Raw genomic sequence first — 27,955 nt, 5'->3', positions numbered from 1 at the left:
TTTGTAAATGATCCTAATTCAGGTCACAAGAAAAACATTTGAAATACGCGTGCCTCATCTCGAGAGAAGCTGAGCATCAAGGTCACCATTTAGGATCAGGGAGAGTAAGGGACTCAAACACTGTACTGTAAATACTGTAATTACTGTACTTAAGAAACCCATCTCCGTCACTGTCCTTAACAACTCAGAGCCCCACCTAAACTCCTAGTGCTGATGAGAAGAGATGTTTGACAGTTGATACCACACATTCTGTGAAGTAGGAAGCGTGAGAGAGCTGGATGTGAGGGTAGAAAACGAAGGGACAGGATTAAGGAGTTAACCAAGGCTAGGAAGGAAGTCCCCAAGTCAAGAGTTAGAAACTTTTCTTTATAATTTTAATGAGGACCAGTCCCACTAGTGTTATTTATTGCTATACTATACAGCATACTTTGCTTTCTTTGTCAACTCAAGTGTAGGAAATTTTCATAAGAATTTATGTGATTTCCCACAAAATATTTAAAGCTCAGTATTTCAGGCCACTGTGAAAAATGCTTCCAACTCCACTAAAAGTCCTTTGTCATATGTCCAATGACTCAAACAAAGGCATTTGGTGAAGTATACATGTGTGGCTTTGCAAAAAGTATACATGTTCTAGTTCTTACCTATCTTAAAAGGCATTTCAATTTGTTACTAGTATATAATTTGCACAACTATTATCAATTTTGTGGTTAATTTGGAAGACTGTCATAGATCCCCAAATGGGATTTTATTTTTTAATGTCAGCAACTCTACAATAAATTTTAAAATGAAATTCTACAGATTAGGAGATAAAATAATTTAAAATACAGTCTCATTTTAATTATTCAAAGTAAAACAGGTTGATCACCTAACTATACTAACTCCAAATAGCCTGAACTTTTCCCAGTAACCATTTTCTACAGCTTCCTTAATTCCAAGCATACTGCATTTTTCTCTCAAATTAAAAGGCAAATATTTTTTAAATGTCAGAATTCAGATTATATTACTGAACTCTTCTTAGGTACATAAGAAAATTTATTTTACGGGGGTGGGAAGTTAGGTCTTTCTGAGCCAGAAGTCATCTCACGAGTATATAATGTGGCCCACAGCGCTTTGGACTTCTCTAGCAACTTTATTAATGGGATGCTATTTATCACACAGTTCTAGATTCTCAAAGAAACAAAAGAGCGATTCCACCACCACCTTCCGAAACAAACCAATTCTCAGTATAGTCAAATGCGTAGTTTGATAAAAGTTTACTCAAAATAAAACGTGAGTCTTTTGAGCTGTATTCATAATGCTAACATAGGGTGAGACTGCAGTCGGACTTTGAATGCAGGGCAGTGGAGAAGGAATCAGCTCATCTAGAAATCTTTTTTTTTTTTTTTCGGTACGCGGGCCCCTCCCATTGTGGAGCACAGGCTCCGGACGCACAGGCTCAGTGGCCATGGCTCATGGGCCCAGCCGCTCCGCGGCATGTGGGATGCTCCTGGACTGGGGCACGAACCCGTGTCCCCTGCATCGGCAGGCGGACTCTCAACCACTGCGCCACCAGGGAAGCCACATCTAGAAATCTTGATAGTGAAGCTCGTGACCTGAACTGATACTCAGAATTTATTATGGTTGTTATTTTATTATTTTCCTCCCTCTCCCGTTCATCCCTTCTTTCTTAGTCAAAGAGGTTAACATAAAAGTGAAGTAAAAAAACAGTGATTAACAAAACCACAGCATAAGGAGAAGAACCAATATGAGATCTGCCAATGAAAATGTCCCTTCTCCCCAAGGCTAGCCAACCAACTCGAGTGCTTCTTCTGAGACACTGGCAGGCTACCAGGTGAACACTTCCACATCTCCCCAAACTCACGGCCGTCTGTCTGTAACAGACACTCAAAAATTACAATTATAAATACTAGGGATAGAAGAGAACTATCAGGGCATTCCTTTTGGTTTGACTAGTTCAAGATTATTCCAGAAAACTAGACTATTCTGGTGCTTTGCTGAAGGACTGTCTCTACAAATAGGCCAACCATCCTTTCTTCAGGGAAGATTTTTCTTATTCCAGATTCAGAGTCACACATGTGCATGTTTCAGGCTCTTGTGCACATTGCATTCCCTTCATATTTCTTCTACATTTCAAGTTCTCTGGTTATAGTAAACAAGTCCTTTTAACTTGTTCAGTTATTATTAATAAAACAATGAAAACATTTAAAATATGGTGGGTCCTGCCATAACTACAGAAGGAAGAATCTTTTTGTCATTGCCAACAACCACAGATAGGATATTACCTTTCTTCTTTTAAATTTTGCTCAAATACTTTTCTGTTTTCCTGCAAATTGTTGCCAGTAAGTACATGCAGCAAGCTAACAATACCCACTACTAAGGGTTTCCTATGCCAGGTACTGCTCTCAATCTCATATATTAAAAATTTCTTATTCTACTGTGATGAAAATGCTATGAAGCAGGAACTATCATTATTGCCATTTTACAAATAAGGAGACTGAAGCACAAGAAGGCTAACTAAACTTGCTGAAGACACAGAGCTAATAAGTGGCAGAGTTAGAATCCAGATTCAGGCTCTTTCATTCCAGGAAGTATGCTCTCACTATTTGCCATAAGTAATTAGATGCAGATATCATGCAGAACTACTTGGGGGGAGTGAACTCCTTGCAAACTGACAATGAACGAAGCAAATTCTGAGCAAAGTTGTAGAACTGAGACACTCCCAACCCAGGACAGATGATTAGCAGAAACTGTTCAACATATGGAGAGGAGTCCAGAACATAGCAGAAGAAAGTCTATTCCCTTGTCAGCTATGCAGTGAAAAGGAATCAAAAGTTTACTGTATCAGAACCCACAATATGTCATTCATAGTGTTTTGTGTATAATTATGCTTAGGTTAACTGTACAGCTTTTGATTGAGGTTTTATGAATTATTACTTAATATTTGTATGCCAAACTTTAAAAAATTAAACTCTAGTTGATTTACATTATTATGTTAGTTTCCGGTGTACAGCATAGTGATTCAATATTTTTATACATTATACTCCGTTTAAAATTTTTATAAAATAATGGCTATATTTCCCTGTTCTGTACAATAAATTGCTGTAGCTAATCTCCAAAGTATACAAACAGCTCATATAGCTCAATATCAAAAAACAAGCCACCCAATCAAAAAATGGGCAGAAGATCTAAATAGACATTTCTCCAAAGAAGACATACAGATGGCCAAAAGGCACATGAAAAGATGCTCAACGTCGCTAATTATCAGAGAAATGCAAATCAAAACAACAATGAGATATCACCTCACATCAGTAAGAATGGCCATCATCAAAAAAATCTACAAACAGTAAATGCTGGAGAGGGCATGGAGAAAAGGGAACCTTCTTACACTGATGGTGGGAATGTAAACTGGTGCACCCACTATGGAGAATAGTATGGAGGTTCCTTAAGAAACTAAAAATAGAGTTACCATATGATCCAGCAATCCCACTCCTGGGCATACATCCAGAGAAAACCATAATTCAAAAAGATACATGCAACCCAGTGTTCATTGCAGCTCTATTACAATAGCCAAGACATAGAAGTAACCTACATGTCCATCAATAGATGAATGGATAAAGAAGATGTGTTTTATATATTTATACATATATATGTATACACACACACACACGAACAGTATTCAGCCATAAAAAGGAATGAAATAATGCCATTTGCAGCAACATGCATGGACCTAGAGATAATCATACTAAGTGAAGTAATCTGGACAGAGAAAGACAAATATCATGATATCACTTATATGTGGAACCTAAAAAAAAAAAAAAAAGATACAAATGAACTTACATACAAAACAGAAACAGACCCACAGACATAGAAAACAAATTTATGGTTACCAAAGGAGAAAAGAGCGTGGGGGAGGGATACATTAGGAGTTTGGGATTAGCCACCACTCTCAACAGCATGTTTGGATAGACGATTAGGCCTGAAGTGCTTAATTTGTTTAAAAAAAGGTATTAAACAACCATTTTATTAAGATATGAAAATGAGAGGCAACAATAAGGAGAAATTTAAGTGCAAATTAAAGCAAGGACTACTTTAAAAACGTTAAGTCAGTAAGTCTGCATGACAAAAATCTTGTAGAAAACCTAAGAACAGCATGATGCTGTAGTAGTATCTCCTGAGCAAACGAGGAAGGTGATTTAAGAGACAGGTCACCTGTCAGAGCCACGTTTTAACACCTTATTTCTAGAACTTTTATTTAATGTTTATTCATCAAATTTCTATACCACTTATAAGTTCTCTGAATACTTTAATTACTTATCCCACGCCTTAGTGCGTGAGTTCTTGATCTTACCAAAAACAGTTTTGCAAATCACACTATTTTTCTGAAATGTAATCTCTAACCTGGGTTGGCAAGGGAAGTCCATAAGAAAGTTTAGCACTGTGGTTCCAAAAATAATAATAATAAAACAAAAAAATCTCATGCAATTCCCTTCTAATGGTTTAAAGTCAAGCATTCTTTAAAAAATTCTTTCATATCTTTTCAAAGTCCAAATAATAAAGGAAAATTCCTTTACAAATCCACCACTGTTTTGCTATGGACACTTGAACTGCGTGGGAAAGATTTGACAAGTCAAGTCAAGGTATTGGTACACAGAGAAAACGACACAATACTCCTATACCGTTGCTTTAGCAGGGCCTGTTTGTGCTTAGGAGTATCACATCGATACCTTGTATTCCCGAATATTATATCCATCCTTCTTCTATGTTCTTATCATCAGTGATAAAACCTTGTCTTAAACTGCTTCTACTAACCTGCTCGTAAGAAGCAAACTTTCTCATCATGATACTCAGAACCCTAAATTCTCCCCTTTCTCCCTGCGTATCAACCTATTTCTGGCTTCAGTATCTGTCACTTCTGAGAGCACATCACCTGTAATACTTTTCTAAAAGATCAGGCTCTCTTAACCTCCCACTGTGTCCTAATAATCCATAAGCACAGGGGACACCCCGACATTTGTTTCCTCAACTCCTGGGCTGCCGTCATGATAACAAAACAATCATGCCCCATGAAAATTCATGCTGAGGTGTCATGGCAAGATCCTCTGCTACTTTGTAATTCTCATATTCAACATTTATTGATAGTTCAAAGTAGCAGAAAAGAAGAGGGGATGTTAGCTGCAAGCACTGGCTGGGCTCAGAAAGACTGTTTACTTTAGGTCAGAGAGAGTGCGTATTTATTGCAGAGAAGAAGGAACTAACAGAAAGTGAGCAAAGATTATGTGAAAGAAAATTAATGGAGACAGATTGCAGAGGAGGGAACCAGAGCTTAAATCTGTGATAGAAATAAGAAGAGAGCTTGGTGAAGGAGAGACAGTATCTCCTCTGAGTCAGAAGAGAAGACGGCAAAAACACAGGTAACTGCTGAGGTGATGAAGGTAGCCGAGGGGTCCCAGCATAGACTTGGTTTCAGTAAAATGAGAGCAGGACAATTACATAGGGGTGGGGATTGGAGTGGTGGAGAAAGTACTAAGGGACTTAAAAAAGAGACATACTTGTTCTGAAGAGAAGGAAACCAGAACTTTTCAAAGTCACAGAGGAGAAAAAGAAGCAGCTGTATTATGCACAGCAGATATATACAGCCTTCACAACAGACTATCTCAAGGAAGCTGCAAGATGCCTGGAAAGTAGGAAAATGATGTAAAGAAAGGTTCTGCTAAAAGTGGCAATTTTGTAAAAACTGACTGGAGAGTGTGGCAAATATTAATGGTTAAATATGGGGGATGGGTATAAGGAGGTTCATTATACTATTCTCTACTTTTGTGCACCTTTGGAAATGTTTATAATAAAAAATGTTTTTAAAAATTGCCTAGCCATCATATGACCTCAGGAGCAATGGTTATCTTCCTCAGAAAGCTCAACAACTTGCCAGAACTTTCCAGAAGGTTCTAGGAATTTCAGAGACACAATTGCATATGGAGACATACACTCTAGAGGACTGCAAAATTCAATGACAGGGAGGCAAAAAAAGTTTCTATTTGACCAGGATTTGTCCCAAATTTGTTCTAAGGAGTGAGAAACACAAGTGAGCATTAAAATTAGGCTAAGTGGGTCAGGCGTGACAAACAGGGCCAGAAGATGAAAGCGATGAGGACAAGTATTTCTACTAAGCATATGCCTGAAGAACAATATTATAGAACTTACTTCATCTCCAGAACTTCCTCTAAGTGTTTTCTTCTCTCGGCCCGAAGGTTGGTCAAATGAGTTTCCTTCTCTGCCAGTGACTGCTGAGTGCAGGACAGCTTCGCCTTCATGGACTCCAGCTCCTGTTTTACCTTCTCCATGGCCATCAGTAACTCCTCCACCTACGATCAATACAGAAAAGACAGAAACTGAGCATCTGGGTCAGGTATAGTCAGAGGAGCTGGGCAGTGGGCAATACCTGGGTCCACAAAATTGAAGACACACCCATCAAAAATTCTGTACTCTCGCAGGATCAGACATAAATGGCAGTTAAAGAAATACGTCTCTCATCTTCCCTCCACTATAATTCTTCTCAGTTTAGGTCCAAAAAACCCTCATTTTCTTTTTGACAAATATAAGGGCATCAGAAGTAACACTGTGCCAGAAACAATCCCTTCTAAGGAATTTATTTGGAAACAGTCAAGAAACTTCCATGGAAATAACAATATAATGCAGATAAAAATATAAGGAACAAAATCATAATAAATATTTCTAGAAGGATTTTAGGAAATAAAAGCCATAAACTTGACTAATACCAGATGCAGAATAAACATAAATGAGTCATTTTTATTCGTTCAAACTAAGATTCTTCTGTTTATACCATTACAAAGAATTTCTTGTTAAAGAAACAGCTAGAATTCAATCAGATAATTTCCTGCTCTAAAGCTAGGTAGGTAGAGATTTTTTGAGGAAGGCAGGAAGAAAAGAAAAAAAATATATGACCAGATAGAGAAGAGACAGAATGCTTTTAAAAGACCTGTAAAGGACTTCCCTGGTGGCGCAGTGGTTAAAAATCTGCCTGCCAATGCAGGGGACACGGGGTTGAGCCGTGGTCCGGGAAGATCCCACATGCCATGGAGCACCTAAGCCCGTGCACCACAACTACTGAGCCTCTGCTCTAGAGCCTGTGAGCTGCAACTACTGAGCCCACGTGCCACAACTACTGAAGCCCGCATGTCTAGAGCCCATGCTCCACAACAAGAAAAGCCAACGCAATGAGAAGCCCGTGCACCACAACGAAGAGTAGCCCCTGCTCACTGCAACTAGAAAAAGCCCACGTGTAGCAATGAAGACCCAACACAGCCAAAAATATAAATAACTAAATAAATAAATTTATTTTAAAATAACTAAATAAAATAAAAGACCTGTAAAAACATGAGAGAAAGAAGACAGAATGCTAAAACACAAGAAACTAAGAGAGCAAGTTCTGTACTTTATCAGTTATTTCCACTTACTCCAGGTGGTTCCAAAATCAGATTTAAATAAACATGTTCATCTTAATTCAGAGGCAAAAATATGTTGCCAAAATATCTGTTATTACCTAAAAAGAACCTCAACCATAAAATCAAACAGCCAAGTATACCAATCACAAGAGTTTACAGTCAGTTTGCTACTTGACAAGAAATAATCTTGGTTATAATCCTTTCCAGAGGTAGAGGTGAGTGTAGGTAGATGGACTGGTAACAGCTGTTAAAAAGTTACATTTAGTTTTTTGGCACTTGAATTATTTTACTTTGGGTATCTTCTCAGAAGTGATCAAGTTAATGCTCTCAGCTAAACAGCATCCTGACAGTCCCAGTTGCTGTGAGATTTCTTCTTATTATGCAGATCTCTTTGGATATGTATTCACATACCAGCAAGCTTTATAAGAACATATAACTGCATGCCTTTTTGAAAACTGTCAATAAGGATGATTCTACATTATCAGTTTAATTCATATAAAATCTTAGCAAAAACTAGATTAAATTATGCCCCAAGGTATACTCTTATAACACAAAATCAGCCATCAACAGCATCATTTATAGAAGGTCTAATAAATAGTGAGATGTGTCCATCTTTTATGAACTTAAGCGTATCTCACAACATCTCCCTCCCATCCTGTCCTTCACTGCTCCAGGCAAGCAATGGTATCAGTTTCTTATATAACTTGAAGAGATATCTTATACATCCACAAGCAAGCATGTATAAACTATTCCTCCTTTTCCTATACAAAGGTAAGCCCACTCTATACATACTCTTATGCATCTAAAATTTTTAGTAAATTTTTATTGAAATACAACATAAATACAGAAAAATACATAAAAATTATAAATGTACAACCTGAAGAATTCTAAGTGAACAAAGCTATATAAAGAGCACACAGACCAATAACCAGAACACTACCATCACTCCAACCCCCCCCATATCCTTTTTCTAGATTAAGAGTAACCATTACTCTAACACTCTAGATTAGTTTTGTCTCTTTGTTTTAACTTTATACAAATGGAATTACATAGTATATAATTTTAAGCACAGATTCCCCCCCCGCCCACTGGTGTTATATCTGTGAGATTCATCTACATTGCTGGGTAAAACTGTAGTTCTGTAATTCTCATAACTGTATGATATTCCACTATGCGAAAATAGTAAAATTTACTGAAGGCACTTTTGATAAACAGAAGTTTTAAATTTTAATGGCATTTAACAAAATTTTTCCTTTATGCATGTTTATGTTCAGAGCTTTTTGTATGATGAATATGGCAATTTTGTCAACCTCAAGGTCATGAGGATATTATTCTTTCTTCTAAATCCTTTATTGGACTATATATTCACATTTAACTACATAACATATATGCAATTGATTTTTTAATATGGTATAATGGTCAGACTCATTTTTATCAACATGGATATCCAATAGACACAGCACTGCGAACAGTAGAAGGACTTCACAGTCACGGTAGGAAGGTACTTTTGGCCTGCTTGGCAAAAGATCAGAAATTACTTAAAGACAACTTATAAATTATAGGAAAAATAATTTAATAATGTTTTATATTGCACATAACCACCTTTAAATTTCATAAATGATCAATCTGAAATACCATATGCACTGGTAAAAGGTGTATGTATATATTCCAGAGCTAAGAGCAAAACACACACTTACATACTCACGACCCAGTAGTTTTTGTTAAGTGCAATTATTCAACTGTATCCTCTGACTCTCCTGTGATAGGTCATCACTATTCTTAATTTGTGTACTTATTTCCTTGCATTTCTTTATTTTTACCTCTGATGCATATATTCCAAAATAAATCACTACTCAGTTTTATCAGTTTATGAACACTGAAAAAATGGTATCTACTGACTTTATTTCATCCCAAATTATGTTTATTCATGCATATCAAACAAGGGCCCACCACAGGAGTATAACCCGGATCCAAGAGCAAGGCACACACCTACGTGCTCACCACTCCAGAGTTCAAAGCAATGACAGTCAACAGCACTAAGGACCACAGCTCTGAAGCTTACGGTTTCTCACTAAACTGAATGGGCTCCTTGGGAACATTACTGGTTCCAGATTAGGAGGCAGAAATATACAAAAGACGGACTTCGTACATGTAGTGCCAAAAGAGCAGGAGACAATAAGGGTCAAGACACAGAAACTCTGGTAAAACCAGAGGAAATACAGCCGAAGGACGAGAAGAAGAACGCCTAGAGGGGTACCCCTATGACTACAGATGCAAAAAGCGCTACGAAGTCAAAGCCCGCAGGACGTACACACTGAGGTTCATCCCAAGAATGCAAGGTTGGTGTAACATAGAAAAGAAACGCAATAAATCATGCTAACAAAAGACATGACAAAAGCCACGTGATCATTTCAAAAGAGACAGAAAAAGCATTTGACAATTCCCAAAACCCTTTCGTGATAAAAACATGCAAGAAACTAGGAGTAGAGGAGAACCTCCTCAAGCCAATAAATGGCATCTATGAAAAACTTTTAATGATGAAAGACTGCATGCTTTCCCTCTAAGACCAAGAACAAGGCCAGGATGTCCGTTCTCACCACTTCTGTTTAATATTGTACTAGAGATGACAGCCAGTAAAAAGTAAGCTGCAAAAAACTTAAAGGCATCCATATTGGAAAGGAAGACATACAATTTTCTCTAGCTGAAGATGATACAATCTTATAAAGAGAATAATCCTAAGGTATCCATTTAAAAAAGTAAACAAATAGGGGCTTCCCTGGTGGTGCAGTGGTTGAGAATCCGCCTACCAATGCAGGGGACACGGGATTGAGCCCTGGTCCGGGAAGATCCCACATGCCGCGGAGCAACTAAACCCGTGTACCACAACTACAGAGCCTGCGCTCTAGAGCCCGCGAGCCACAACTACTGAGCCCGTGTGCTGCAATTACTGAAGCCCGCATGCCTAGAGCCCATGGTCCACGAGAAAAGCCACCGCAACGAGACGGCCGTGCACCGCAACAAATAGTAGCCCCCACTCGCTGCAACTACAGAAAGCCCACGCGCAGCCATGAAGACCCAACACAGCCAAGAATAAATTACAATAAATAAATTTTTAAAAAGTAAACAAATAAGTATACAGAGATTACAGGATACAAGATCAATATATAAAAATCAACTGTATATCAATACGTAGACAATGAACATTCCAAAAATGAAAGTAAGAAGACAATTCCATTTAATAGAGCATAAAAAAGAAGGAAACACCTAGGTATAAATTTAGCAAAAAAAAGCAAGGTTTCTGTTGAAAACTATAAAAGATTGCTAAAAGAAATTAAAGATTTAAATAAATAGAATGAAAACACGTTCATGGATTGAAAGATGTAATATTAAGATGGCAAACTGATCTACAGGTTCAACAAAATCCCTATAAAACTCTCTCTTTTTTTCCCAGAAACTGACAAGCTGATCCTAAAACTCATATGGAAATGAAAGACAGCTAAAATAAGTAATCTGGGGGTGGGGAGTGGGAAAGAGGACTCATACTTCTTGACTTCAAAACTTACTACAGAGTTTCAGGATGGTACTGGCATAAGGATGGACAAAGAGACCAATGGAAAAGAACTGAGAATCCAGAGATAAACCCTAACTTTTATGGTAAACTGATTTTTGACAAGAGTGTCAAGGCAATTCAATGAGGGAAGAATATTCTTTTGATTGAAAGGTGCTTGGACAACTGACCTATTGCTTTACATTTTAAAGTTCCCATGCCATTAACTTCTTAGCGAAAATGAGTCTGGATTCAGTTGATTGTTTTTTTTTAATGATACTGTTTATGGTGTTCCTCTGGTCCTCACGTTTCTTGTAAACTGACAGTAATAGGTAAAGGCTTCACGAGATTTGGGTTTGCTTTGTCTTTCTGACAACAGTACTCCATAGGCAAGGTGTGTACATCATATTATATCACATAATGACTGTCTCACTTTTAGCAATAACACTGATCAGTGTCTCAGAACCATTTATTGAAAAATCCATTCTATCTTCACCTTTGACATCCATCCAGTATCCCCGTAAGCATGGATATGTTTCTATGATTTCTATTATGATCCACTGGTTTGCCTATTCCTACACCAAAACCACATTATTTTAATTATTATAGCTTTATAAGGTTTGACATCTAAGAGAAATGGTGTTCTCTTTTCAAGAGCATCTTAGCTATTTTTGAATTTCTGCAAAAAATATTTCCTGAGTCTAGCATAGTCCGGGCACTGTTCTACAACAGTTTATGGAAGAGATATATATTTAGGACTTTAATATCTTTCAGAAAAGATTTATAATTTTCCCCATAATGATCTTGAACATTCTAATAATATCTATTCCTTGGAACTTTATACTTTTTTAAATGCTATATTAAATATTATCTTTTTAAAAAAATGTAATTTTCATTTTGGTGCAGGCTATAGAAATGCAACTGATTTCTATAAACTTACACTGTATCTAGTGTCTACTTAAACACTCTTTATGGGGGCTTCCCGGGTGGCGCAGTGGTTGAGAGTCCGCCTGCTGATGCAGGGGACAGGGGTTTGTGCCCCGGTCCGGGAAGATCCCACGGAGCGGCTGGGCCCGTGAGCCATGGCCGCTGAGCCTGTGAGTCCGGAGCCTGTGCTCCGCAACGGGAGAGGCCACAACAGTGAGAGGCCCGCGTACCGCATTAAAAAAAAAAATACTCTTTATGGACTTCTTCTCTACTATGTAGACAACCATTCGTATATCTTAATGATAGTTTTCTCTCTTACCTTCCAATCCTTATAGTATTTCTTTCTTTTACTTGCCTTACTGCAGAACCCAGAAAGTCTACAAAGATGTTGACAGCATGCACTCTGTCTCATTCCTGATCATAAATAGAATACTTTAAAAGTTTTATTCATAAGTAAGTAGTATAATTTTTAATAGCTGTCCTTTGACAGGTTAAGGAAATTCCCGTCTACTACTAGCTAGTTAAGAATTTTTTAAAATTATAAATTAATATAAAGTTTCTACATTTCTTGAGATGATTATATGACTTTTCTCCTATCATATTTTAATGTGGTAGACTACAGTAATTGGTCTTCTAATGAAACCAATATTAAAATCCTGGAATAAACCTAACTTCTTCAAGCATATCTTTCTTTTTCACATACACTCATTTTGAACTGGCAATATTTTGTTTAGGAATTTTTGTATTTATGTTCGTGCTTGAGACAGGCCTAAACTTTTACTTTCCTGTATTAACTTTGTCAAGTTTTGATATGAAGTTATGCTGGCCTTATAAAATATGTCCCTCTTTTTTATTTTTCTGGAATTGTTTCTATAAGACTGAAATGATTTGTTCCTTGTATGTTTATTAAAAATCACCAGTATAACTCTCTGGGCTTGAAATTTGTGGGAAAAAGTTTTATTACCAACTCTTTTTTTTTTTTCAGGTTTTCTTTTTCATATTTAGCTAGCTTTGCTAAGTTTCATTTTCCTTGGCTTTGCTCATTTAGTCTAAATCTTCAAATGTACTGGCAAAGATATTCTTGTATCTTTTCAATACTGGCGGGACTTGTAGTCAGGAGCCCTTTATCATTCCAAAAGTTGCTTGCTCACGGTGCCTTCTTTCTTTTTCTCTTTTAGTCTCACCAAAGGCCAGTCAATTGTCTTAGTGTTTTCAAAGGACCAATTCTGGGTGTTATGGATCCTTTTTATAAAAAGGGGGGAGGTTTGTCTCTTAGACTCTCTACCTTGGGCTGCCATGGACATTTTCTTTTGTCCTGCCAAGATACAAAAACCAACGTTCAAGTTCAACAGCTTACCAAGTACTTTTCTTTGAATTCCCTCTCTATTCATCCCCTGGCCTGAGAATTTTCTACATTCTTGACAACTTATGAATGCATATTTTATCAGCCATCTTCAATTGTTTCTGTGGAAGTTATTTTCCCAGCATCTAGTCTGCCATGGTTACAGATATGTTTTATCTTTCATTCCAAACTTGAACTTACAGAATTTTCCTTGTTAGTAAAACACAATTTTCTTAAAGATTGCTTAATTTTCCCATCCATTTGAGTGCCAGATCAAGGTATCAAGGTATTTCTACCTCAGATCATACACACATCCAAATAAGCTTTAAAGCACTTTAGCATTTAATGCAAGAATGGTGCCATAAACCAGGATTTCCAACTAATCACCTGATTTGTGCTCTGGTTCCAAGCCAGGGAAACAGCTTCAAAGCCAGATGGAAATTCTTCACTTTCTGTTACTTTCCCACAGTCCCAGAGAACACATTCAGCTGTCTCCACTCGGACACCCACCCCGCTCTGTGCCCACCACACAGCAGTTGTTGTGTAGTTTTGGGTACAGACACTGAGAAATGAAGGTAATGAAAGCCTAGTAGAAGAAGAGATACATAGCACACCGAACAATGAAGAAATTCTCCACAATTTTAAAATGTACTCCAGGTCACAGTATGATTTTCGAAAGCACACGCTATAAGACATTAAAAAAAAACAGAGCTGGGATTCAAGTATGTAACCTAACTGCCTCCACTAAAATATTAAGGAGAAAGTTCAGGGCTGACAGTGTGCAGTGCCAGCAGGACCAGATGGTTTGCTTAAATCACAAGCTAATAAACTTTTACTCAGAATAAGAAGGGAACAAATCATGGCTTTACCACAGACCCATTTTCCCTAAGAGAGCAAAGCAACTGGGCGCTTCAGGTAGGTGCTGGCAGAGACTGAATCTTCAAGTTTCCCGCCTTCTTCTGTTCTACAACGAAGAGCAAACTACTTTTTGTAGTTTCCAAGATGCTTATGGAAAATCTTGTTACAGTTTCTTGGGAAGATAAGAGGCATAAGTCTCCAAAGGAGAAAAAAATGATTAGAAGAAAAAAGGAGGGGTACAAAAAGAAGATTATCTAGAGGTTAAGCATTCATTGTGTAAGTCAGATTTTCATAAGTCCCCTAGTTTTCCTGATTTCAATGAAATTCTAGATTAAGACACACTCTGTTATACAACGCCCCCCCCCAATCTAGCTCGAGTTGAGAAGCATGTCTGAAGTATTAATGAGAACTTACATACATACCTACATACATACATTCCCCTACCTTCTCCTAACAAACTGCTTTAGGTACCTCACAACCACTGCTAATGAGAATTTGAATTCACAGAATTCCCAAGAGATTTATGCTAGTATTTATACTAGAAATCTTCTCTTTATCCCCATATGTTCTCTTTGTCAAAGCATGGTAATTCTTTGACCAGGTATATACCAATAGTGCAGTATTTTATGAATATGGAATACCTATAGCTATTACAATAATAATAAGAGCAACTTACATTATTTGAATGCGCTAAGCCTTTTACATATGTTGTCTCATCATCCTCACAAGGATCCTATGAGGTGGCATTATTGTTAGCGTCAGTTTTACAGAAGAGGAAGCAGGTTCAGAGAGTTTAAGTGCCTTACCCCAGGTCACACAGCCGGAGGAGGCAGAGTTAGGGTTCCAACCAGGCGGTCATTCCACCGCTGTTCACAGTTAATGCTGCTTTGCTACAATGTATCAGTGTTCAAAAAGTCCTAAAACAGCCTCCCACAACTGTATCTAACGAATCCCTCTGGGGAGTGTGCCTGTGCCCACTTTTGCATCTTTCTATCCCTCCTTTCTCTCCCTTCTCTCCCATCTGCTCCCCCCCCACCAGGTACTTAACTCCCTCCATGTGCCAGGCACTGTGTATTATACCACCAGGGCTTAACAGAAATACGTGTGCTTCCCTAGTGCTCCATGTAGAGATACAGTCATTAACTAATAATATTTGTAAATGTATAATCATAAATCATGAATAAGGAAGGAAGAACAAGACGCCATGAGAATAAGTAACATGAGGGCTTCCCTGGTGGCGCAGTGGTTGAGAGCCTGCCTGCCGATATAGCGGACATGAGTTCGTGCCCCGGTCCGGGAAAATCCCACATGCCGTGGAGCGGCTGGGCCCGTGAGCCATGGCCGCTGAGCCTGTGCGTCCGGAGCCTGTGCTCCGCAACGGGAGAGGCCACAACAGTGAGAGGCCCGCGTACTGCAAAAAAAAAAAAAAAAAAAAAGAATAAGTAACATGAGGCTTTGATCTATGTTTTGGGGGCCTAGAGAAAGTTTCCCCAAGAAAGTCAAGGAGCAGATGGGGAGGAAAAGAGCATTCCAGCTCCAGGGCCCAGCAAGTTTAGAAACCCTGAAGTGGGAATGCATATACCTACAAGAGAAGATGAAAAGGATGAAAGTATCGCAAGCCCTGAGATCAAGGGGAAGGAGGGGGCACACGTGGCAGGAAAGGAGGAAGCGGGCAGATGCAGGGCTGTGCAGGCCATACGGGGGGTCCCCAGAGCAACAGAGGTACCAAAGGATGTGACCAAACAGAGGAGCGAGATGATTTAGAATGCTAAAATCAGAATGACTAAAATAATGGGCCAAGGAATCTAAGCTGAACAGAGAGCGACGCAAAGCCAGGGCCAGTGGATTGGTACAAAGCAAAAAGAGACAAAGCAACCCAAGAAAGATAGTTGCAGTGGAAACCTGAAAGCTGAAATGACAGGGAAGTGTGATCTGAGAGGAGGACGCTGTAATGAGTGGGCTGGAGGTGGACTGGGGTAGCAAGCTCTAGGACGCCAGATATGGAATGAAGAAAGGCGGTGACCTCTCGGGCCAGGAAGCAGAGAGGAGAGACAAGCGGGTTATCCACACAGATGCTGAAGCTGGTGAGGCAGCAAACGTCTGCAGCGAAAAGCTTCGCGCTACAGCTGAACAGCATGAGCCCTGAGGAAGCAGAGGCCCTTACATGGGTGTGATGGACCCGTGGTCTGAAGGGTTACAGGAAGCAAGACGGAATTAACATTTACGGACCACCAGGAAGGGCTGTGGGGAGTTTCCAGGGGAGAGGCCAGATGACTTCGGGCAGAGAAGGTGAACGTGGCCCAAGAAGTAAAATAAGAATGTATGTGCCAGGGGCAGGCACAGGGCAGATATTCAATGAGTATTTGTTGAACGGGTGAATAAATGGAGACGGATGAATCTGTGAATTCTGGTGACGTAGCAGGAAATGTAAAAGGGATGAGAAGAGTGGAAGAGCTGGGTTAGGGCAAGAGAGCATTGAACACTACGGGGACGCAGGTGCAGAGCACAGACGCTCGGGGGCTTCTGGGGGTGGGGGGCAACGTCGGCTCAAATGCAGGACGAGAGGCAGAGCCAAAGAATGGACTCCAATAGGTCCGCGGAAGAGAGTGGGCACCGCAAAATGAAGCTGATGCCCCTAAAAGAAGAATTTAAATAGTTTGCGTTTTTAGTCCCCATGTGAATGCATATGACATAGGATAGTGTTGATTATAACTCTCTATTCTGTTTATTGAAAATAAGATATAAGTGATTCTTGAGGTAACCTAATGGTAACAGATACCACTGAATTTAGCAGAATAATGTTAGGCTGAGGGACTGTCAGGCACTACTCTTATCTTTCATTCCGGACTTTATAAAGGAACCCAAACATGGGTAGAAGGCACAGATAACAGTACTGAAGAAACAAACCACAGAAACCACAGTTCAACTTTGGGATCCACTCGATTTCTTGACCTTTTATATATAGTTGGATTTCGCCAATACTCGACAATGCCAAATAAAACCAGCAAATGACACTTTTAATAATTAATGTGCTCCATGGGTGAGGAATTTACAAAGTGTTTTTACCGTCCCTCAAAATATGCTTCACATCCCCTTAGGACACTGAATAAGGCTTAACAATGCATGCGGCTCACAAGTACCCACACAGTTGAGGCTGACATGCAGGGGCGCTCAGTTCACACTGACTGGCTGTATTCCTTCACTGGTAGCTGCCTTTAAGTTTCCAGTAACATTGCGCTGTGGTAACAAATCTTCAACTGAAGATCAATTTTAAAAGAGTGGAAACACAAAAATGTGAAACAAATGCTTCTTTTTCAAGCCATCTCAATTTTCCTTTTTTTTTTTTAAACCAACGCAGAGGGCTTGGGTACATAAATCCTATAATAAGCACTCATCACTCCAAAGTGGAGCTTGAAAAACCAGACACCAATAAAATGTGGGTGCACATTTTCAAAGCAAAGCAAATGTCCCCCTACTGGTAGGACTCTCATCATCTGAGTGACTGAGGGTGGAAAGAGGCTTTGGAAGGGCCAATGTTTATCTCACTGCCAATTCTCCTTAGGTAATTTCTTGGTAACACAGCATCAAAACTAAAAGGTAAAAAATCTGAATTAAGCACTGAAAACTATTTTTTCCAGAGACTGTTACTTGATTAATGTCTCCTATAATTTGCTTATCTTAGCAACAAACAGGTTGTACCAGAATCAAGTAAAATATAAAATTAATAATTTCCTAGGTCCACATAAACTCCACGGCTCCTATTCTATGCCTATAAGAAAGAAGGACAGAAATAATCTAAATAACATCACATTTTCTTTCTCCAGCGAAGAAGATGGGACAACTATCATTTTGCACTTTTCTGCATCTGGGTAACTCAGGAAAAGAAATACAAAAAGAGGAGGAATGACAAGATTTTCCCTTGAACTTCGAGCTCTGGTAAGTTCCCTCCTGAAAAAAAACTGTTTCTGCATTGCTGGGAAGTCAAGGTAACAGGATACAGTACATGATAGGAGGGCTGTATAAGTTGCCTAGGTTTTGGAAAGAAATCTCCTTAGTTAAAATTATGTATTTGGTTATTTGGAGAAAGCCTTAATTCACCTTTATTACAGAAAACAGCAGTCCTCTCACTAGCATGAAGTCACCAACAGGGAAGAGAGCATTTAGGGCTCAAGCCCTTCCTCTAAGGTCAAATGAACAATTTGAATAAAACAGCTTCAGACTGTTTCCTTAAGTTTTCAACAATGAAACCAAAAACTTACTGGCATTTTAACTGGAAATGTTAATCCTCATTTGCATTGCTAAAAAAAATCAAATAGCTACCTAGAAGTAAAAAAGTGACATTTCATTAATTAGAGATACATTTTGTGGGGAAAACATATTTCAATATAACCCCTGAAAAATGGTTACAAAGAAAATATTGACCAATGACAGTTATTTGACCTTATCAAAAGTATATTAAATAAAAGTGTGGGATTTAATGTCTGGCAACCCAAGGATACCAAGAGGGAACTCATAAGTATCTCACACACACACACAGGATTATTCTGGTCTGGCCATAGTAAATGAGGCTGAACATTTGTGTACTGCCTTTAGAGGCTACCAAAACACTTGTGGGGGATTAAGTTACTCCACACAGGTGAGAGTACAGAGCCCTAGAAAGACTATGAAACTCGCCCTACATCACAGTTAATAAACAGAAGAAACCGAACCCACGTCACTTGATGCTGGCACAAAGCCCTTCACACCCACCCTCACTGCCTCTTCGTTAATTCACTAAAGAGGGTGGAGGTCAGAGGTAGAGACACAGGAGCACCAACGCAGAGCTTGGGCCACGCCACACACGAGAACTATCTGCTGTGTAGGATAAGTGCCATTGTGCAGATTTCTCTAGGAAAATATGTTTCACTAAAAACATCCAGGAAGGCACAGCCAAGGAGAACATAAACTGCATATAAAGATCAGCAGGAAGCCATCTGGCTCCCACGATTCCACCTTCAGCCGTATCCTGGATGACTGCCTCTATCATCAATAACTTGGTTTCTCAAACTGCACAGCAGGAGGTAACAGAATAAGGGCCAGACACCCCAAGAACCATTACAAGCAAACTAAACATCATCTGTTACAGATCTGCCACAAAGATTCCAAAAGCACTTCCCAGTGTGGCAGTGGTTACACAGTTTAGACACAAGTATAAAAACACACCTACTTTGAAAACCAGCATCTACAGACTCCGGCACTCAACTGTGTGGTTCATTTTGGGGTGTGCCAAGGTTTTATTTCTTCTCCACTGCAGTTAATTTTTTCATCTGATTTTAACTTTTGAAAACACAGATGTGGCCCTTTTGTTAAATAAAAAGAAAAAATCAACCTGAAATTCAGAGACACAGATATTTCCTGAAGTTCCAGGATAACATAATTATGTACTATTTTTTCAAAACTTTTCAAAAGTAAGAAACTAACCAAAAAGACAACCAGAAGTGTACTATTTTAAGAACTACTTTACGAACTCCTGATGAATATAGGGGTTTTGTTTTGCTTTTTTGTCATAACCATTGCATGTGGTTACTTCCTGGAGGCTTCAGTTTTCTTTCAGACTTTCTTTAGCTGTTGTCTAGTGACCCCATCTGGCAAAATTATAGAGGAAGTTATATTGGCCCAAGCTTCTAGCAAGTCAAACTTTTTTTATTTTATGTAAGAAGGAAATAAGAAAATAGAAGTTCAGGGTGAAAGAATTTTAAGGATTTTTAGCTTCATCCTTCTATAATACATAGGATAAGAGGAAAACCATGTAATTAAGAAAAGGTCATGCCATTCTAACTGAAGGAATTCATGTTGCTGCCTTTTCCTTGTTATTCTTGAAGATGCTTGTTTAGTATTCTGATCTTCTATTAAAAGTTGTATTAAAACTCTGAGACTTCTGCTTGCTTAATACAAAGATGAAGTAATTAATTCAAAAGTGTATCCAGCATAACTGGATGAATAAGATTTTGAATAGGACAAAGTTGTTTAAATTTTTAAGTACAGAGTTACTAAAAACAGAGAAATGTCAGTTTAAACCATGAAAATTGGCCTGAGATTATAGGCTTTAGTTGTCTCTCATTCTTACTATCAACATTCAGAGCTTGATTTTACTAAACGGGGTAAAAATTACACGCAGAAACGGAAGGAATGCTTTTAAAACACTGAGAGTTTCATTTTAATTCACCATCTGACTTATTCTGCACTTGTGAAGGTGGCTACAACATTCACACAGTTTCAACTCTTCTTTTGAACATTCGCTGTCTGAGACATTTGAGTTTTTAGACATGCTGTTATTTGAACATATTTGGGTAATTTCCATTAATAAGTGGATTGAAATGCAGAATAATATTGGGTCGCCGTTACCGCAGACTGTATCATTCCTTTAACTTGAAGCCCATTTCATACTTCTCTCTAAGATCAAAAGGAGGAGAAGTCTAAACATGGAGATTTCTGCTATGGCCGGGTACAGCCATTTAACTTCTTCTTTCAACAAGCCAGAGATGGCAGAACTCTCTTTGAAGTGGCAGCCCTGTTGGCCTTTGAAGTCCCTTGTCAATTGCAGAAAGGCTCTGGTGGGGTTTGTTTTGTAGCCAGCTGTCACCGTGAAGGCAGACATGACGTATTTCCAGCAGTCTCACTTCAGGGTCTGTCAAGTGACTGATTTCATAACCAGTCACCATAACAAAGGAGATTCAAACTCACTGACATGAGAGCAAGGGTCCACAGTGAAACTTACTAGGCTCCTCTTGACAGAGCCTGATTTAAATACTCAAGTGATTACACAATGGCAAAGAGATGACGGCTGTGAAGTTAACTGTCACATCTCCTCGGATCCTTGAATATTAAAAATGTACTTTCCATATGTTTATCAATAAAATGTTTCATAACAACAGTATCTTCAATCTTTGCACTGAGGAGAAATGATGACTTCTGCAGAAATCAGTAAACTGCTTTAAAAGCAGAGTTTACACTGCTAACTTACAACTAGGCTCTCTTATGTAAGACAATGATTCCCTATAGTTCTGAGACACATGTTTGCATTTGTAATGCTTTTAGACTGCTCAGCTGCTCAAGTCAAAAATCCCCACCACTCCTGACACAGAAATCAGTTTAAGACTTAAAAGGATAAGTAAAGAAAAACAATTTAACATGTGTTAAGAAACTTCTATAAGCTATAAATATAGCCCATGATAGCACTATATAAAAGGAAACAATCTTAATAATATTACAAATCTATTTTTAAGGTGGGGAGAGATGATACCAATCTTGAAAAATCAAATGTTAAATTTACCAATGATGATCAGAAGTATTAATCCCACTGGAAGGAAAACAGGGTAAGAACAATAAGATTTTCCTACTAATCTGACCATAGTTTATACCTGTTATGTAGAATGTTTTGAGCTTTCACATGTTTTTATGAACATGGCTTGCTGCTGTCAGAGCAGAAGACCAGATGTACACAAGACGTGTAGCTCCCAGGGGCTCTCGGACCAACCTCAGTGTGGCTAGTGCTGCACGTTCATCCCAGGAAACACAAGTCCTCTATTTCCCACTGAAGGTAGGTCACAGGAATCCCAATGATGATTCCTAAATTTTACTTTTCCATTCTGGCTACCATGCTTTAAACTCAAGCAACAAAAAAAAGGTAAATTACACTCAAATAACGGTATCTATTCTAAGTCTTTAAATCTTCAGTTCTGAAATCTTTTGAGTTTTTCTGATCAGATGACAAAGCGCTTCATTAAATCCTATGGAAAGGAACTGTAGCAAAGAGTAAAACATGTATTAATTAAAAAAAATGTTTGGTAATGTCTGTAAAAATCATAAACTTACCATGAAACTTTAAATTGTTTAGTAAATAAAGTGATGCTGCTGTTATTAGGGGTATAGACACTCAGGTGGTCAGAATTAAACTTCATTCATTCACTCATGCACTCAAAAAATATTCATTGATTGCCACTATGTATCAGACGTGACGGTAGGTATCAAAGATACAACAGTAAACAAGACACAGCCTGGCCCTCACGGAGCTTTCTTTCTTCTAGAGAAGACAGAGAGTCTCTTTGGTGACAGTAAATAAGTCATAACAACACAGTAAAACAAACAGTATAGGATGCTGCTGCAGAACATGGGGGAGACACGTAACTCAGACTTGGAAGGTCAGAGAGGGCTGTATGGAAGGAGAAGTGGGATTTATGCAGACAAGAGAAAAGGGCAAAGATGAAGGCACTGCTTCATATAGAGGGAAATGCAGTTTCATAAATGCAAACCAGTCTTCACCCTTCTGTAAAAGGACCCAGTGAGCACTGATGCTCTTTTTCTATCCAAGAAATATTAAATACACCCAAGATTTTATTACTGAAAATGATTAAACAAGACTACTGAGAAAGCATTATCGTGGTGACTGGCAATTAACAGGTAATCAGTAAAGCAGTAGTTGTATTAAGAGAAAGATGTTACGTACACTTCCTGTGTGCCACATTTTCTGGTAATAAGCCGGGCACATATTTATGGAGTCATCAAAGGCTTACTTTGCAGAAATATACAGAGTAAACAGGTACTCTCTCAGTTTATGTGCGTTTGAGGTTAACTGGAAGAGGCTTGTATGTTGTGAATGGCAAACACAAAGCTAAAGTGAAGAAAGAAAAGCCAGCCATACCTCATCTCCCGACTTTATATTCTGGGCTCAGAGCACTCTTCTGAGCTAAACCTGTATATCCAACTGCCTGCTTGACATCATGAGAAACAGGACACAGGTACTTCCAATTTAATATGTACAAAGCTGAGCCCCTACCTTAAACTCCTCCTCCCCCGGCTTCCACAGAGTTGAATAAACACCACCGCCCTCCACTTACACCGTCATGGCAGAAAAGGTGGGCATCGGCCCCCCACATCCTCCTCCCTAACCTTCCCCACGCAGACCAGCAGCAGACCCTGCTCATCCCACCTCCAAGCGGCCAACACCCTCCCACGCCCTTGCATCATGCAGTATCTTCCTGACAGGCACGGCCCTCCTACCCTTGCTCTCTATTTATTCTTCAGATAACTGCCAGAAGAGTCTCTCAAAACCTAAAATGGATTTTCATCACTCTTGTGTTTGAAACGATTTAAACCGCAATCTGGTTTCTTCCTACCTCTCCAGTTTCATGTCAGACCATCTGTTCTCACTTGTTTATTTACCCACTCGCCTACGTACGCGCTCAGCCACCAGCTCACTTCTACTCACTCCTCTCCACTAACCGGTTTTCCTTTGGTTCTCTGACTGCACCTCGCTCTTCCATCAGGGTGTCCACACACCGTGGTTCCCCCGGAGGTACACCTCTGGCCATTCTTAATCTCACTAAGTCCTGTATACTTTTCCATGTCTCAGTTTAAGCATCAATGCCTTTGGGATGCCTTCCCTGACCATTCATTCTAAATAAGGTCCTCTTGTTATACTCTTTCATAAAACACTATACAGGACTATTATTTGTTTGTGGTACCACTTTAAAGAATATGTTTAAATCTGTGATCACCGGATCTCCCTAACATATAAACGCCGTTAGGAGAAGGGACCATTTTGTCTGGCTCACAAAAATAGTCACAGCTTCTAGAACATAGCAGCCTCTCAATAAAATTAATTAAATGAACAATGGAGTAAATGAAATAGGTGATATCTCTGAGGGCATTAAACTCTTAACAGTGCTGGGGTGGCACATACTCCTGGTGGACAGACACCTCCTTCTCACTTGTATAACTTATTCTACTCCTTTTTCTGACACTAACTCTAACGCTCATGCTATAAATTTAAGTGTCTAGTTATATGAGTATGGGGAAACACACATGATTATGACAGCTCATATTTCCCCATTATTTCTTAAAGGAAAAATTACTTTTGACAAACATGTAGACCACGGACGTTTTCCCAAAAACAAAAGTGAAAAAAGGACCAAGGACAAGCAAAAAAGTGCATGTACTTGTCTATTTCATTTCTACAACTCTGACAGGCTCAGGAGAAAAAAACTAAGTCGGAGCTGCTAAGTACATGTGTGTCTATGTATCTATCCATCCATCTAACACATCAGAGAATCCAGCTGTCTGATACACTGACCACTGGACAGATTAATTAAATAAATATAAAAACTCAGTCCTGCCGGGGCTCTAGCCACAGTTGATGTATTCAACTGGAACATGTGGCTGGGCTGTCATCTTACTCACATCTTATAAGACGTACCCAGTGTCTCCAGGTTCTACTGGATAGTGCTCCTATAAAGACTTCAGAGGCTTCAGTAACCATCAAGCACTTGTAATGAAAAATGTATATCCACAGAATTTATGTCAAAAGTGAAAAAGTGGGCTTCCCTGGTGGCGCAGTGGTTGAGAGTCCGCCTGCCGATGCGGGGGACACAGGCTCGTGCCCCGGTCCGGGAAGATCCCACATGCCGCGGAGCGGCTGGGCCCGTGAGCCATGGCCGCTGAGCCTGCGCGTCCGGAGCCTGTGCTCCACAACGGGAGAGGCTGCGACAGTGAGAGGCCCGCGTACCGCAAAAAAAAAAAAAAAAAAAAAAAAAAAAAGTGAAAAAGTAACCTCTGTTTAGAATTCAAATCCCTTTAATGGGGAATGGGATTTGGGTACCACATGTGAGCACCAAGAGTGTGCGCTGCTAGTGGAAAAACCTCTGTTTTCTAGGCACTTTCAGTACACAGGAAGTGTGTGTGTACATCCATGTGTTTAAGGGGAGAAAAGGCATGAAAATCCAAACAGGTATTTCCAATTGCAGTTTAAGGTTATGAGGATCAAACACAGATCTTTTAAATCCTAAATATTTTGTATCTTCTTATTTCTAGGAATAAGGTATAAGCATAATGTTCTAAAATCCATATTTTGCTTTAAATAGTGCTAAAAAAGTATTCTTTTCTTTTCTCCTTCCTAAAGGAACCCACAGAATACACGACTTTGTAAAACTGAAAAATATTTAGCATTAGGATAGGATTTCACAGTACACATTTCTAGTCCTTTACTAAAGCTACCCAAACTATCTTCATGAGGAAAACCTAAAAGTAAACTGGAAAATAATGGACAGACTACGATCCTGCACTGACCTAAGACACACTCTCAGAGGATGAACAACCCAATGACCAAAACCATGCCCACCTGAGCAACCTGTTAGCTGGCTGTGGCATCCTCAGTTGATGTAGATACTACAAATTCTAGGCCAGGCAAGGGGAGAGGACAAGGATTTCCTCAATTCACAGGAATCAAAACTTCATATATATGTAACTGGGAACTTTTAACAATAAGCATGTCATCACTGGTACCGAATCAACTAGGTAGGGTCTATAGATAGTAAGTTTCTCTGGGGCCTAGCCAGGTTGGACCAGTCCTCCCCTTGGAGCTATCGAGGGCAGTGGTGGTAACAAGAGAAGTATCAGTAGTAGCTAATGTTGACCGACTACTACTCTCTTTACACATACAACAGCCTCTCTTCATGCGGCAGATATACTACATTATGCCAGCACCTTTATAGCACTATATACCAGCACCACGTTTCTTTGACAGCTCAAGAACTGACACAGAAATAACTCGCCCAAGATCACAATTTGTAAGTGATGGAACCATAATTCCAACCAAGGCTTCCAACTTGAGAACCCACTTTTCTAGCCACCAGGTACTACAGTTTCCCTAAAGTTCTGCAGTGGCCTTCTGAACTAGAGAGTCACAGTATAAAATCTCTGTACCTAACGTATCACTTCTGCCTTTCTTGGACTTGATTCTCCTAACACTGATGATGCTAATTTCAGCTTTGTAGGATAAGAGTGTTTTCTCAGATGAGACGAAAACGCCTGAGGGAAAAACTGGTTTGAGGGTAAGAAATAAGGAGTTCCGAATTTGGATGGTTTCAGGTTGAGATTTCAATGAAATACTGGAGTAAAGATACAAAATAGATATGAAGTAGCCTTAGTTTGGATCTCAGAAGAGAGAACCGGCCTGAACGTACAAACCTGGCGTGGTAGCAATTCTACTACTAACTACTAATGCAGCTCACATTCTTCAGCACAATTTCTTAGCTCTTGTCCTGAACACGTTTTTTGCTAAGGCACTCTCATCTCAGAAAATGGAACCACCACCTCTCAGGCGTCCTGTCGGAAATCAAAGGATCATTTTTGTTTCTTTTTCACCCTTACCCATACATGCAATTCATCAGATCTTTTTAGCTCTGTTTCCATTCTAAACCCGTTCACTCTTCTCCACCGCCACTGCCAGTATATGAGGTACTCAGCCTAATCTGCCCACCCTCCCCTAGACCAGGAGTCTTCCACAATGACTGTGTTTGTACACCTCTTAAAGAGTTTATGTAACTAGGATCTTGATATATGATTTTTTGGCATCATAAGTTAGAGTTGGTATCGCATCATAAGTTAAAGAGTTGGTAGGCATCGGGGGAATTTACCTCAACATAATAGAGGCCATATATGACAAACCCACAGCCAGTATCGTTCTCCATGGTGGAAACCTGAAACCATTTCCACTAAGATCAGGAAGGAGAAAAGGTTGCCCACTCTCACTACTATTGCTCAACATAGTTTTGGAAGTTTTAGCCACAGTAGTCAGAGAAGAAAAAGGAAAGGAATCAAAATCAGAAAAGAAGAAGTAAAACTGTCACTGTTTGCAGATGACATGATACTATACATAGAGAATCCTAAAGATACTACCAGAAAACTACTAGAGCTAATCAATGAATTTGGTAAAGTAGCAAGATACAAAATTAATGCACAGATATCTGTTGCATTCCTATACACTAATGATGAAAAATCTGAAAGAGAAATTAAGGAAACACTCCCATTTACCATTGCAACAAAAAGAATAAAACACCTAAGAATAAACCTACCTAAGGAGACAAAAGACCTGTATGCAGAAAACTATAAGACACTGATGAAAGAAATTAAAGGTGATACAAACAGATGGAGAGATACACCATGTTCTTGGACTGGAAGAATCAACCTTGTGAAAATGACTATACTACCCAAAGTAATCTACAGATTCAGTGCAATCCCTATCAAACTACCAATGGCATTTTTCACAGAACTAGAACAAAAATATTTCACAATTTGTATGGAAACACAAAAGACCCCAAATAGCCAAAGCAATCTTGAGAAAGAGAAACGGAGCTGGAGGAATCAGGCTCCCTGACTTCAGACTATGCTACAAAGCTACAGTAATCAAGACAGTATGGTACTGGCACAAAAACAGAAATACAGATCAATGGAACAGGATAGAAAGCCCATGTACATATGGTCACCTTATCTTTGATGAAGGAGGCCAGAATATACAGTGGAGAAAAGACAGCCTCTTCAATAAGTGGTGCTGGGAAAACTGGACAGCTACATGTAAAAGAATGAAATTAGAACACTCCCTAACACCATACACAAAAATAAACTCAAAATGGATTACAGACCTAAATGTAAAGCCAGACACTACAAAACTATTAGAGGAAAACATAGGCAGAACACTCTGTGACATAAATCACAGCAAGATCCTTTCTGACCCACCTCCTAGAGAAATGGAAATAAAAACAAAAATAAACAAATGGGACCTAATGAAACTTAGAAGCTTTTGCACAGCAAAGGAGACCATAAACAAGACGAAAAGACAACCCTCAGAATGGGAGCAAATATTTGCAAATGAAGCAACTGACAAAGGATTAATCTCCAAAATATACAAGCAGCTCATGCAGCTCAATATCAAAAAAACGAACAACCCAATCCAAAAATGGGCTGAAGACCTAAATAGACATTTCTCCAAAGAAGACATACAGATGG

The 27,955-nt window shown here is 39.1% G+C and overlaps 1 protein-coding gene across 6 annotated transcripts in view; it reads right to left on the bottom strand.

Moving 5' to 3' along the window:
* ERC1 (ELKS/RAB6-interacting/CAST family member 1) overlaps positions 1 to 27,955 on the bottom strand; it is a 388,985-nt gene that overhangs the window by 167,795 nt on the left and 193,235 nt on the right. For all 6 annotated transcript variants that reach the window (XM_082635263.1, XM_082635267.1, XM_082635268.1 and 3 more), the window contains exon 15: positions 6,199 to 6,359. In XM_082635263.1, the coding sequence (XP_082491389.1) occupies positions 6,199 to 6,359 (161 nt within the window). The remainder of the gene's footprint in view (positions 1 to 6,198; positions 6,360 to 27,955) is intronic.

This window comes from Mesoplodon mirus, assembly GCF_964341445.2.
Source record: "Mesoplodon mirus genome assembly, chromosome: 11".
Taxonomy (NCBI): domain Eukaryota; kingdom Metazoa; phylum Chordata; class Mammalia; order Artiodactyla; family Ziphiidae; genus Mesoplodon; species Mesoplodon mirus.
Note: the sequence above shows the minus strand (reverse complement) of the source record. Positions and strands in the feature narration are given on the sequence as shown.